Genomic DNA, 14,842 nt, shown 5'->3' on the forward strand with positions numbered 1-14,842 from the left:
ATTCAAGAGTTAACTCTTTTTTTAAATGATAGATAGCCTTTTCTTTATATCTATGTTATATCTCAATATTATTCTTCACTTGTTTGAAGTTTCAATACTTTATTTTATTTTATTTTTTAAAACTGTATTAATTAAATTATTATTATTATTTAATTTACATCCAAGTTAGTTAGCCTATAGTCCTATAATGATTTCAGGAGTACATTCTAGCGATTCATCCTCTATGTATAACACCCATTGCTCATCCCAACAATTGTCTTCCTTAATGCCCCTTATCCATTTAGCCCATCCCCCCATCCACAACCCCTCTAGCAAGCCTCAATTTGTTCTCTGTATTTAAGAGTCTCATGTTTTGTCTTCCTCCTCATTTCTATATTATTTTTGCTTTCCATCCCTTCCCTTATGTTCTTCTGTTTTGTATCTTAAAGTCCTCAATGAATGAAGTCATATGATATTTGTCTTTCTCTGACTAATTTTGCTTAGTGTAATACCTTTAGTTCCATCCATGTAGTTGTAAATGGCAAGATTTCATTCTTTTTGATTACCGAGTAATACTCCAGTGTGTGTGTGTGTGTGTGTGTGTGTGTGTGCGTGTGTGTGTGTTTGTATATATGTATGTGCCACATCTTCTTGATCCGTTCATCCATTGATGGACATTTGGGCGCTTTCCATACTTTGGCTATTGTTGATAGTGCCACTATAAACATTGGGGTGCATGTGCCCCTTCAAAACAGCACACTCTGTATCCCTTGGATAAATACCTAGTAGTGCAGTTGCTGGGTCGTAGGGTAGTTCTATTTTTAATTTTTTTGAGGAACCTCCATACTGTTTTCCAGAGTGACTGCAACAGTTTGTATTCCCACCAGCAGTGCAAAAGAGTTCTTCCTCTTTCTCCACATCCTTGCCCACATCTGTTGTTGCCTGAGTTGTTAATGTTAGCCATTCTGACAGGTGTGAGGTAGTATCTCATTGTGGTTTTAATTTGTATTTCCCTGATGATGAGTGATGTTGAGCATTTTTTCATGTGTTTGTTAGCCATCTGGATGTCTTTGGAGAAGTGTCTATTCATGTCTTTTGTCCATTTCTTCACTGAATTATTTGTTTTTTTGGGTGTTGAGTTTGATAAGTTCTATCATTTGCAAATATCTTCTCCCATTCCATTGGTTGCCCTTTAGTTTTGCTGATTGTTTCCTTCACTGTGCAGAAGCTTTTTATTTTGATGAGGTCCCAATAGTTCATTTTTGCTTCTGTTTCCCTTGCCTCCGGAGATGTGTTGAGTAAGAAGTTGTTGTGGCCGAGGTCAAAGAGGTCTTTGCCTGCTTTCTTCTCTAGGATTTTGATGGCTTCCTGTCTTATGTTTAAGTTTTTCATCCATTTTGAGTTTATTTTTGTGTATGGTGTAAGAAAGTGGCCCAGGTTCATTTTTCTTCATGTCGCTGTTCAGTTTTCCCAGCACCATTTGCTGAAGAGACTGTCTTTATTCCATTGGATATTCTTTCCTCCTTTGTCAGAGATTAGTTGGCCATACGTTTGTGGGTCCATTTCTGGGTTCTGTCTTCTGTTCCATTGATCTGAGTGTCTCTTTTTGTGCCAGTACCATACTGTCTTGATGCTTACAGCTTTGTAATACATCTTGAAATCTGGGATTGTGATGCCTCTAGCTTTGGTTTTCTTTTTCAGGATTGCTTTGGTTATTCAGGGTCTTTTCTGGTTTCATACATAATTTAGGATTGTTTGTTCTAGCTCTGTGAAGAATGCTGGTGTTATTTTGCTAGGGATGGCAAGAGTTAACTCTGTAAACTTTGGATTATGAGTATTTTAATTCTCTTTCTTTTTTCTTACCTGTAGTTTTAATCTTTAAGTAATGACCATGTATTGATTTTTTAATAGGAGAATAATTTTGGTTAAATATACATTTGAATTTATAGAAATCATAGCTTTGGAATATATAGTATTTGACACTGTACAAGTAAGCTCTAACTTTTAAAAAGAAGATTTGCATAAACAGTACTTGGTCTCTGTTCTAATTATCTACTGCTACATAACAAGTTACCCCCAAAACTTAACTTTCTTAAAGCAACAACTGATCATTTCATTACTGATCACAGTTGCTGGGGGTCAGTATTTGAGAAGGGCTTTGCTGGGTAGTGCTGGCTGGGGTCTCTCTTGGAGTTACAGTCAGATGACGGCTGGAATAGCTGGAGCTGGGCACACATCTTTTTCTTCCTATTGACTTAGGGCCTTTTCCTATTGATTTGGGGTGTCTCTGCAAAGGCTAGTCTGGACTTTCTCACAGCACTGTGGCCATGGGACAGTCAGACCCTTTGCACGGGGGCTAAAGGTTTCAAGGATGAGTATACCATTGAACAAAGTAGAAGCTTTTATGGCCCAGTCTTGAATGTCATCTGAAACTATTCCTACCACACTCTTAGTCAATAGTAACAAGCCCATCAAGACTCAAGGGGTGCATCACCGCATAAGGGACATAATTTGTGGGGCCCAGTGCAAAATGAAAATGCAGGGTCCCTTGTTCAAAACCTACTAAGAATTTCAAATGCGTGGCAACAGAGCGTTAAGCAATGTATGCAGCCCTTTTAAGTGGGGCAAGCCTGGTGTGGCTGCTCAGGATGCACCCTGTGAAGCCATCCCTGGGGAGGGAACATCAATCCCATCTCTTGATAAGAGGAGGGTCAAGGCCATATTGTGGAAAAGCATGAGATGGGAATTAATGGTGAGACCATCTTTGAAGAATAAAATCTGTCACAGTCTCTGTGACTGATCATCAGTTAATGAGGTGGCTCACACTTTTATTCCCCGGAACTGGAATTAGCTATTAACTACAAAGGAGGAGTGACTAGCCCTCTAGTAGTCAGACTGTCATAACAGTAACAGGGATATATTTTTAAACTCTTTGTGGAGAGATACTGCTTGCCTCTAAATAGACTCTAGCAGAAATACCTGCTTTATATCTGTTATGAACTGCATTGTGTCCCCTCCCAAAATTCATAGGTTGAAGCACTTACCCTCAGTGTGACTTATATTTGGTAAGAAGGTCTTTATATTTTTAAGTTTATTTATTTATTTTGAGAGAGAGGAAGAGGAAGAGGAAGAGAGGGAGAGAGAGCACATGAGCAGGGGAGAGGCAGAGAAAGAATGGGAGAAAGAATCCCAAGCAGGCTCCGTCCGTGCTGTCAGCACCAATCCCGATGCAGGGCTCAATCTCACAAACTGTGAGATCGTGGCCCGAGCCAACATCAGGAGTCCATTGCTTAACTGACTGAGCCACCCAGGTGCCCTGGTGATAGGGCCTTTAAGGAGGTAAAGTTAAATGAAGTCATGAGGTGAGGCACTAATCCCATAAGACTGGTGTCCTTATAAGAGGAAGAGATACCAGAAGTGGATGAGAACAGAGGGAGGTCCATGAAGGCACAGTGGAGAAGCAGCTGTAAATGTCTTTTGTTTAAGCTCCCCATTCTCTGCCATTTTGTTATAGCATCCTGGGTGCACTAATACAGTATCTTAAGATTTTTACCTATTTGCTTTACTTGTCTTTGTATTTTCTTATTAGTCATCCCTAATCCATTGGCTGTCCCAGTTCTTTGTCAGCTTCCAAGGAAGGCCAGATCTAATAGTAAATGCCATGTTTTAATTAATGTCCCTTCTTTAATAAGATTCTGATGACTAAGGTTCATGTCTCCTCTAATCCTGTAGTTCATTCATGGATTTGTATACACGTTTGAATATTGCTTTTATTAACTGGGGTCAATTATTTGCAACATGACCATGAACAGTTTGTCTCACCCTTTTTGTGGACGCCACTATTGCCCTCAAGGGCTGGAATCTTTTTGGTCTCCCCTTTAATCTGGGCTGGCCCTGTGATTTGCTTTAACCAATAGAATGCAACGGACGTGATGTTGGTGAATCCCAGACCTAGTGCTTCAAAGGTGTTGCAGCGTGGAATGCAGTCTGCCTGTCCTGCTGGGAGTACCGGGGAAGGGAAAAGGCTGGGGGTGGGGGTGGGGGGGAGCCGCAGGCCTGGGGATGCTGAGTGCCTGCTGAGTTCCGGGGACAGAGAGAGAAGTGGCTAGGGAATTAGAGAGTGCCAAGGACAAAGTGCACCAGCCGGGCCTTGTTGTGTGGCCAGAAAGGAACCAGGAATAAAGCGCAGGGGTTTCATGAGCACGGTTTTAATTGGCCCCAGAGCCCCGCTGACCCGGCCTGGATGCTGCAAAGTTGGAACTGTCAGCGCTGGCTGATGTAGGGACTGGCAGGACCACATCCATAATTGCCTCAGAGAATTGCTGGCCCTTGGATCGCTGGCACGGGATGCTTTTCCCAGGCACTGACTGCGGAATTGGCTCTAGAACACAGAGTGTCTCACCAAAGCTGTAGAATGGCAGCTCCCTCAGACACTGTTGTCCTCTGAACTGCGTGCCCTCAAAATTCGTATGTTGGAGTCCTTAACGCCTAGTACCTCAGAATATGCCCTGAATTGGAAATATAGTCATTGCGGATGTAATTAGCTGAAATGGGGCCATACTGGTGAGGGTGGGCCCCTAATCCAGGATGACTGATGTCCTTATAAGAGGGGATATTTGGGCACAGGCAACATGTAGATGAAGAAATGACACAAGGTGAAGATGAAGAAATAGATCAGAGTAATGCAGAAGCCAAGGAACGCCAAAGACTGTCAGCTAACCACCAGGAGCTAGGAAGGAGGCACGGAACAGATTCTCCTTTGTAGCCCTCAGAGGGGGCCGATGCTGTCACACACCTTGATGTCAGACGTGCAGCCTCGAGAACTGTGACACAATACATTACTGTTGTTGAAGCCACACAATTTGTGGTACTTTTTAAAAAAATGTTTACTTATTTTGAGAGAGAGAGAGAGTACACAAGTGGGGAAGGGGCTAAGAGAGAGGGAGAGAGAGAATCCCAAGCAGGCTCCATGCAGACGGCACAGAGCCTGATTCACAGACTCTCAAATCGTTAGATCATGACCTGAACTGAAATCGAGTCAGATGCTTAACTGACTGAGCCACCCAGGCGCCGCTGTGATACTCTTTTCTAGCAGCTTCAGCAAACTAGTACAGAGGCCTGTGCTCCTTCCCCACTTTCCTCATCTCTGCAGTTCTGGGTAGATGAACGCAGCCAATGACTTGTGCCCATGACGAGGAAGCTCCCAAATAGCTTCACATCTGAATCCACTTAAAATGAAAGTTCTCAGGGTGCCTAGGTGGCACATTCGGTTGAGTATCAGATTTCAGCTCAGGTCATGATCTCCCCGTTTGTGAATTCAAGCCCCATGTCAGGCTCTGTGCTGTCTTGGAGCCTGGAGCCTACTTCAGATTCTGTCTCTCTCTCTCTTCCTTTCTCTCTCTCTGCGCCTTCCCTGCTCATTTTCTGTCTGTCCTTCTCTAAAAAATAAATAAACATTAAAAAAAAGAAAGTTCTCATTTCCTCAAAAAGTTCTGGGAAAGGAGATATAATGGATATTTCAGGCACAAGGCAAAGGGGATAATTTTTGATAAGAGGACTCCTTTAATGCCTCTGAAATGATCACAAATAGGTTGTTTGATCTATCTTCTTTGAGATCTTTCTACCCAAGAATATGTCTTTAGTTATTCCAGAGTTTACAGAGCGTTAACACCGAGTAGTTTCTCTCAAGAAAGCTGAGTTAACCCAACTGTGTATAGGATTGACGCTTGGTTATTCCGATGTAATTATCTGCATGATTTTTAGTGCTGTGGTTGTTGAGAGCTGATGTTAGGATCTGAAAAGTGGCATACCTGATGCGGAAATGTTCAGTGCCTTTTACTAACAATAACATTGGGTGCATTATGCAGGAGCAGTGGAAATTACATTTGCAAGATCGCTGTGGTGATAGAACATTCTGAAAGACAAAAAAAAAAAAATGGGAGAAGCAGACAGGAAAAGAAAACCATGTTTTATTCACAGCATTTGTCTGGCTGTGTTCTCAGGCTGGAAGGCGGGGAAGAGTTTACGAGCTTCTCCGTGCTGCACTGTCCTAGGCTGCATGATTTAGAGTAGCCTACCCAGTTCTGATTGAAGTAGAGAATCTTGGGGCACCTGGGTGGCTTAGTCGGTTAAGCGTCCGACTTTCGCTTAGGTCATGATCTCACAGTTCGTGGGTTCGAGCCCCGCGTCGGACTCTGTGCTGACTGCCAGCTCAGAGCCTGGAGCCTATTTCAGAGTCTGTGTCTCCCTCTCTCTCTGACCCTCCCCTGCTCACGCTGTCTCTCTCTCTCTCTCTCTCCTAGAAATAAATAAAAATATTTAAAAAAAAAATGAAGTAGAGAATCTTCAGTCACTGGAATCAAGAGAGGTTGGCAATGTTGTTATATTCGAAAATGCTTTTTGCACTTAAATAGGATAGCGTTTTGTAAGTGAAAATTGGATTTCCGCAGAAAGCACTGATTTGCTATGATGTATCCCAATTTGGTTTTTTGGTATGTTTCTCATAACTTCTGATTGATAGCTTATTTAAAAATATGTTTGGGAAAAAAATATGTGATGTATATTCCTCTGTCTTCACCAGTGTAGTTTTTAGGTCAGTTTTAGGCTGATTAACTTTGCCCTGTCCCTTTAATAGTTTGTTTTATCGATCACATTCAATATATGCGAACTCATAGAAAACCATGGTAGGAAATAAGTCTCTAAGGATTTAAAAAAAAAATTCTTAACTATGTGAATTGACACAAAATGTTGATTTTGAGTTTTGGATATTTTCTGTCCTAATGAGAACATTGTGTGAAGCTTTAATTCCATATTTGGCAGTTTAATTACCCTAATTCAGAAATATTCTGCTTAAAATCTGAAAGATTAAAGAAAGTCAAGAAAGTGGGAGGGCAGCAGAGATGAAAAAAGAGTGAGTTAATTCGACTGCATCCAGTTCACAGGAATTATCTCAGCCTTGTGCCTGTTCGCCCGGAGTCTGCTTTTGGTCGGTTCCTTTCAGAAAAGAATGTTGTTTTGTGTTTTGTTTTTCATGTGGCTTTTTCTCTTTGAGTTGGGACAGGCTGGTTTACAGATATCTGGGCGATTCTCAGGCCTCCTGGTATTCTTGAGGTATTACTATCCCTCTTTTTCCAGTGGATCGTGAGGTACTGTCCAAAGCCAGACGGTGGAAATAGCATCTCCCCTGGGATGTCAGGATGCTGCTGGGCCAAGACCATTTCCTGGCGCAGAGCTGCCTACCTCCTCCACCCAGCTCTGGAATCACACAAGCAGAGTTGGCGGCCCAAAGTCATTTTCACCAAGTCTTTGCCTATAAGGCTGTTTCACTGAGATTGTGCCTGTAGAAAGTGATTCTTTTTTATTGTTTTTTTTGTTTTTTTTTTTTATTTTTTTTTTAAATTTATTTCTGAGAGAGAGAGAGAGACAGCATGAACAGGGGAAGGTCAGAGAGAGAGGGAGACACAGAATCTGAAACAGGCTCCAGGCTCTGAGCTGGCTGTCAGCACAGAGCCCGACGCGGGGCCCGAACCCACGAACCGTGAGATCATGACCTGGGCCGAAGTTGGATGCCCAACCGACTGAGCTACCCAGGCACCCCGAAAGTGATTCTTTAAGCTGTAACGTGTCCTACAACTGTAAACTGGGGGTGTTGGTAACACTATTTCTACTCACTGACCCTTATACACTCTCTAGTAGCACCTTAGTTTCCAAACCAAAAGATTTTTAGGGAATGTGAGCTGCCATTTCCCCCCTTGTGGTTGATGAGGAGTCAGCATCACCTAGTGATTAAGAATAAGGGCCAGGTTCACATGTCACTACACAGCCTCTCCGGCTATGTGACGGGGGATGGGTTGCTCTCTGAGTCTGGGTTTCCTAAACTTCACACAGGGATGGAAACAGCATCAGCCTTGCAGAATCGTTGAGAGGAGTAAATGGATATTGCCAGTGAAGCATTATGCATAGTGCCAGGCGTGTATAAGCACTCAGGAAGTAATTAGCTCTCGTTGCTTCCTGGAGGTATTTGGGGTTCTGTTATTCTAAGAGCAAAGCCAGCAAAAATGAGCTGATTCTCATGACTTAATTAATTGCAGCATCTCTCCTATCCCACCCTTCTTCCTATATTCTATCTTACCTGGAATGTGAACTTATGTTCGTTAAATGAACAGAGAATGGTGGCGCCTTGCTTCTTCCTTTTAAAATGCTGTGCTGGTGTTTACTTCTAAAAAGAAATCATGGCATAATAATACTGTGGGTTCTTTTTTTACAAGTCTAATATTTCGATACCTGAGAATTCTGCCTGGCTTCTCGTCCTGGGATATTAGAAATTGGAGGGAGCTGAGGCTTGTGAGGTCGTCCCTGCAGGCAGTGGCCCTTGCCAGTCCCTCCCAGTGGGCCACCATTCTGCCCGGACCATGGCTGGGCTCCTGTGAGCAGTGTGTATGTTGTTGCGGGGAGGCTATGGGCATGCGGTTCTGGGAGAACACATGTTCCAGCATCTCCTTCTCAGGCATCCATTCCCATTGGGCATAAAGTAGGAGGGTTCCTGATGATTTGTGGCTGGCATTTCATTATTTGTATGTTAACAGTGTGGAATGAGGTTAAAAATTGATGCTGTGGGTGCCTGGGTGGCTCAGTCAGTTAAGGAGCAGACATTGGCTCAAGTCATGATCTCATGGTTCATGAGTTCGAGGTCCACATGGGGCTGTCTGCTGTCAGATCAGAGCCTGCTTCAAATCTTCTGTCTCTCTCTCTCTCTCTGCCCCTCCCCCATTCATGCTGTCTCTCAAAAATAAACATTTTTTTAAAAACACCCCAAAAATTTTTTTAAAAAAAGAAATTCACGTTGTAAGTGGCCATTTGAAAAAGCTCTTTAACTCTAAAGTTTGAAACATTCTGCTTTTGTAGGAGGTAGTGATACAGTGATGCTCCTAATGTCAGGATGGTATTTTTAACAGCGCTTATTGAATCTGCTAATCTCATTTCATCATTTTGTTACAGATTGATGTTCTCAAAGCAGATCTGGAAAGCGCAGAATGGAAAATTTTAGAAAATCTTATTCTGGAAGATGTCCTTGAACAAATTGGACAGCTCACCTTTGAGGTTCATCTCCACTGGCCCGGGTTTGAGGTCAGTGGTGGGGACAGCACTGTCGTGCGGTTCTGGTACAGCCTCCTCAAAGAGTTAGAACTAAAGGGTTTCAGGCTTTTTCATAGTTACAAAGATTTATCTAAACCTCAGCTATTCCTGAAGAAAGACATTTTCAATGCAAGTAGCTGTTATACTCTGAGTTGGGTGAATACAAGATGGAAATAGGATACGGGACCTCATCAAGAACTCAAGGAAATAATTGCAGAATGAGGCACGTCCGGCAGTCTAATTATCGATGTACTTGCGCAGTTTCCACTAGCCTGTTACCTGCGTGAGGTGGGGATCGTGTTATTGCCTCTGTAGTGCATGTAACTCGACACTTGCCACGTGGTAGGAGCACAGTTAACACTTGTGGAAGGGATGGACACAGAGTGCCATAGGAGTCCACCTCCGTCTGTCCAGATCCTAGCCTTCTGCCTGTTTGCCTCTGACAGAGTGGGGATCCTTGTCCTTCATTTTAACATGGAAGATAATCCCCCACGTAGCTGTTTTCCCTAAGAGTCATTAATGTATCTGAAGTCCACGAATTCAGCAGCATCAAGAAGAAATTCTATGCATTTTCCATTTTTACTGGGTTCATGAGATTAAGTGTGTAGCTTACTGTTCAAAATAGGGCCCTTCATTTGAGTCTCAGAGGTTTTTTTTCTTGTTCGCCTTGGTCAATAACATTGTTTACAACCTTGTAGATTTCAATCATTCCTACTTGGCTTTTGCTGAGGGCTATGCTGGGACGTTATAAGAGCCACTGAGTCTGGTTTCTGGGGACTCAGACACACCAAATTCTGTCATTGAGTTTACAAGTCTAGATTATCAAGAACTTCAACTCAGGATTCCTTTACACTCAGCCTTAAATCCCCTTCTGTTCCTATGAAACTAAGCACAAAGCAGAATTTGCATGTCTTTACTGTTGCCTTTTCTGACTTCAGACCTGATTTCTCAACCACCGACGTGCCTATGCTGTCAAATCTTTTTTTTAAATACATTATCTGAAAGATTAAGTAAGTTTTTCTTAACTGCCAATTGGCCTAAGAGCCAAAATCTGTATCTTTCCTGGGGTGGTTATGCAGTATTTCAGTAGTGCCAATCCTTTTTACATTTTTAAATATTAAACAGAGGAATGTAGGTTCTCGGTAGTTCAAACGATCTCTATCATTTTTATTTATAGGATTAGACATCCCTACAAATGATTTTCAAAAATTCTACTTCAAATAAGCTAAATGGTACAAAATAAAGCAAATTATTACCTTATGATAAATGAAGCTTATTTTCTGGCATGTTTTACATCCTGAGAGGGCAGGAAATTTAATGTATGTTGTTTGTTCAAAGAAATCTGGGGAGACAGGAAAATAGTGATTGCTACTAGACTTTATTCCTTTTCCCCATATTTTACCTCCTTTTACTCCAGATGTTCCCTGCATTGGCGTTTTATTTCTTGCAGTGGTTTGAAAATAACCATTCGTCAAGTGAGAAACCGAAATATATTAGCTAGATAATCCTACTAACTTAAGTTCAAAAGGGAACAAGACTTTCTGATTTAGTAGTGATGATTTTTAAAAGTACAAATGAGCTTTTTATTGTAAAACTCATAGTACACTAATAAAATTCATTGAGGTGGGAAGACCAGCTTGAATAAGTGTGAGTTAAAGTAGTAGTTAGGAGCGAAGCGCCTGGGTGGGAGTACCTTGGTGGCTCAGTCAGTTAAGTGTCCAACTTTGGCTCAGGTCATGATCTCACAGTTCATGGGTTCAAGCCCCGCATCAGGCTCTGTGCTGACAGCTAAGAGCCTGGAGCCTGCTTCCATTTCTGTGTCTCCCTTGCTCTTTACCCCTCCCCTGCTCATGCTCTGTCTCTCTCTCTCTTTCGAAAAATGAATAAAACGTTAAAAAGTATATACATATATATATATTAGGAGCACCTGGGTGGCTCAGTTGGTTAAGGGTCTGACTTTGGGTCGGGTCTTGATCTCATGGTTTGTGTTTGAGCCCCTCATTGGGCTCTGTGTTGACAGCTTAGAGCCTAGAGCCTGCTTCAGGTTCTGTGTCTCTGTCTCTGTCTCTCTCTCTCTCTCTCTCTTTCTCTGCTCCTCCCTCCCCCCAGAAAAACAAAAAACAAAACAAAAAAAAATAGCAGTTAAGTTGTTCTCAAGACCATAGATATTTCAAAAGCACAAAGTACCCATTAAAAACTCTGAAGTGGTGCAACTCTCAGTTTGCATGGTGGTGTCTCCAAAAGAAGGTTAACTTCAGCCCAGTTCCTGTTTGGATTATATCGCAGATTCTCTCTTTTATTTTTTAATTAAAATTTTACACACTGAAGTATATACAATAAGCTTCTTTTTTAAAAAAAATGCTAAACCTTTTAAACCTTCTTTTACACTAAAGTTTGAAATGTTCTGATCCTATGTGTCCAATCTGATCAGGTTTTAGATATGTACACAGGCATGTTAAGATTTTTAATTCATTGGATTGAAGATCTATGGAATTACTGAAAGCCCCCTTTGTGCAGGGCACGTTACCATTTATTCCAGATTGGTGGTGCAGAACATTGACTTCATTTCATTATATATATCTGAAGCAAGAATGGCTGTACTGTTAAGGGGAAAAAAACCACTCAAAATAAATCACAAACACACCCACCCACACCCACCTACTAGGCAGCTTGTTCAATAGTTATTTGTACTTATTTTGTGCTTATTTCTAAGACTGTCCTTCATTCCCTTCATGGATAGTTTGAAATTTATGATGAGTAATCTGACTGTTGCCATGGTTTCCCTGCCTCTAAAATTTATTATGCTTATTGTGTGGGCTGGGGTTTCTTAACCTCAGCACGGATTGCCATTTGGGGCTGGCTAATTCCTTGCTGGGGGAGGGAGGGCTATTCTGTGCACTGTAGAATGTTCGGCAGCATCCCTGGCCCCGCTAGATGCCAGGAGCATCTCTCCCCCTCCTCCCTCAGTTGTGGCAACCACAGGTGTCTCCAGACAGTGTCAGATGTCCTCTAGGCGGCAAAATCAAATTGGTGTAGGCCATGATGAGAGAGGGTCTGGGGTACCACAGTGCCGCTGTTTGGGAAGCTCCCGCTTGAGAAGAGCTGGGAAATGGAGAACAAGCACCACTGTAACCACCACAAAAGCAGCACAAACAAAACACAGAGAACAAAGTCAGGAGCCGGTATTGAGAGCTTACTGTGTGCCCCGTATGGTGCAGAGATTGCTCCTGGTTCTCCCAGCAACCCTGCAAGGAAGTGTAATTTTCCCGGTTATGCAGGTAAGGGAGCTCTGAGAGATTAAATAGCTTTTTCAGGATATGCCACTAGCACATGATGGTAGAGCAGGAATCCACATCTCAGTCTTTCAGATCCAGAACCTGGGCTGGTCCCCTTCCCTCCACAATGTCACCTCAGTAGCCTCTAACAGATGTAAGCTGCTACTCCCAATGGATGAATTTTGGCTTTCTTATTAGTAAATGCGGTGGGGCAGGGGGAGAGAACCACAAATACATTAAGACCTGCAAATCTGTTACACGTGGGGCATTCTTGTAGCATGCAGCTTTAATTTAAACAATCTACCTGTGGGGCACCTGCGTGGCTCAGTTGGTTGAGCATCTGACTTTGGCTCAGGTAATGATCTCACACTTTGTGAGTTTGAGCCCCTCATCAGGCTCTATGCTGTGACAGCTCAGAGCCTGGAGCCTGCTTCAGATTCTGTGTCTCATTCTCTCTCTGCCCCTCCCCTGCTCACACTGTCTCTCTCTGTCTCTCAAAAATAAATAAATGTAAAAAAATTTTTTTTAAACCATCTACTTGATTAAGATATGGCTGCCAATGGAGGCTTACTGAAGGAATATGGGGATCCAGCAACTTCTCAGTCAATATTTCAGTTGCCAGAAAGTCTCTTGTGAGGCCTGGAGGCCGCTCTTGGCCCTGGCTCAGCCCACCATGTGGCACTTTCCTCGTGGGCTTTAGAAAGGGCACTGTTGCTTGAAAGTGCAGGGTTTCCTTTGCTTCAAGTGGTCTTTGACCTGCACATACATGAGCTTATTCTTTTTTTTTTTAATTTTTTTTTTTATTTCTAGGAGAAACAGCGTGAGCAGGGGAGGGTCAGAGAGAGAGGGAGTCACAGACTGAAACAGGCTCCAGGCTCTGAGCTGGCAGTCAGCACAGAGCCCGACGTGGGGCTCGAAACCACGAACTGCGAGATCATGACCTAAGCGAAAGTCGGACGCTTAACCGACTAAGCCACCCAGGTGCTCCTACATGAGCTTATTCTTAACAGAGCAATGCTCATAGGTGAATCTGAAAATACAAATTCAATACTATTCTTCAAATGATCAAAAATCTGTTATTTTTTTAGGTGAAAGACATGGAACTTTGTAAGAGATTCAGACATCACCTTTTAGCACAGGCTGTGCCACAATTTCAAATTAAAGTCCAAGGAAAAGGATTTCCCATTTCTCTTAGAGAGTGACTGAATTTGATGCAGCTCACACAGGTTATCATATACGTATTTGATATGTTCAAATGAAGAGAGCCTGACAGAAGTAAACAAACGTCTGGCAGAGTTGACTGAAGGTCCACTAATGTTTACATCAGGGTAGAACCAAAGTAACTGTAAACTCGTGAATTTACAGGATTTAGTCCAGTTAGTTAGTCGTGTGCACCATTTCTGCTTTGGCTATACGGTTACAGATATAGTAAATACGGTACAGGATTTGTATTTCCGAAGTATTACGTTTGGATATTGCAAAGCTTGGATTCACACCAGGGAGCCACCCTCGTCATCACACATTGTCAAATTAAAAATGAAGCCCTCATTAAAACAGATTATCTTACCTGACAATACAATAGTAACTCTAGGCCAATTAATATAATTGTTCACTTCTGCTGGAGATAAGTTTATGTTTGCCTTTTAAGCAATGACATAATTCTTTTTGTATTAGCCAATTGCTGGTTCTTTGTGCGTTTAGAAATACACTTCATCTTGTGTAAAGAAGTCTTTTTCTGACTGAGAGAGGTCATTTGTACTTTATACATGAAATCGAAACCCAAAGATTCAACGTATTCTTAAACTGCCTACATTTAGATCTTATTGAAATACTTTAAATAATTATACTTCTGTCCATAAGGAAAATAAATGAAGCAAGCTAGCGCCATACTTTGTTTAGCACTATATGGAAAAATGCTAGTTCTCCTGAAAACTAATGCTTTGTAAAAGTAGCAATGTTACTGTGGGCACAGTTATGAGAAAGTGATGGGGGCCCATCTCTAATGCAAGAGGCCGAGAGAACATCTTTAGCAGGGTTCTGTTTTACTGAAGAATGAAATACACATAATCTGGGTAACTGAGTGTTTCTTTAAAACTACCTCAGAGAGAGCAAGCTGGAAGCCACAAACATTATGCTGCAAATCTGAGATTTAAAAAATACACAAGAAAGTTGCATTATGTGGAGGCGGCAGAATAGTAGGATGGAAAGAGACAGATTTTGATGCTGTTGGTAACTAGCTGTGTGGTATTAAACAAATCAGCGCCTTTACTGGCCTGTTTTCTTATGTTAGGTTGGGATGTTTGATTTCTAAGGTTTCTTCTAGCTTGAAGATCTTGTTAATCTAAGGTTTTGTTTTTTTGTGTGTGATTAGAGAAGGCTTAGACAGGGGTAGGATAATTTCTTGATTTGTGTGCTCTAAAGGGAAGCCTTAGGATAAATTCAGAAGGATCCAA

The 14,842-nt window shown here is 42.0% G+C and overlaps 1 protein-coding gene across 1 annotated transcript in view; it reads left to right on the forward strand.

The window, feature by feature from the left end:
• Positions 1–10,674, forward strand: part of METTL24 (methyltransferase like 24) — a 49,061-nt gene extending 38,387 nt beyond the window's left edge. The window contains exon 2 of the mRNA XM_039223965.1: positions 8,977–10,674. Within this exon, the coding sequence (XP_039079896.1) occupies positions 8,977–9,291 (315 nt within the window). The 3' untranslated portion in view covers positions 9,292–10,674. The remainder of the gene's footprint in view (positions 1–8,976) is intronic.
• Positions 10,675–14,842: the final 4,168 nt, after the last annotated feature.

The sequence above is a fragment of the Hyaena hyaena genome, unplaced genomic scaffold, assembly GCF_003009895.1.
Source record: "Hyaena hyaena isolate Hyena2069 unplaced genomic scaffold, ASM300989v1 scaffold_1513, whole genome shotgun sequence".
NCBI lineage: Eukaryota > Metazoa > Chordata > Mammalia > Carnivora > Hyaenidae > Hyaena > Hyaena hyaena.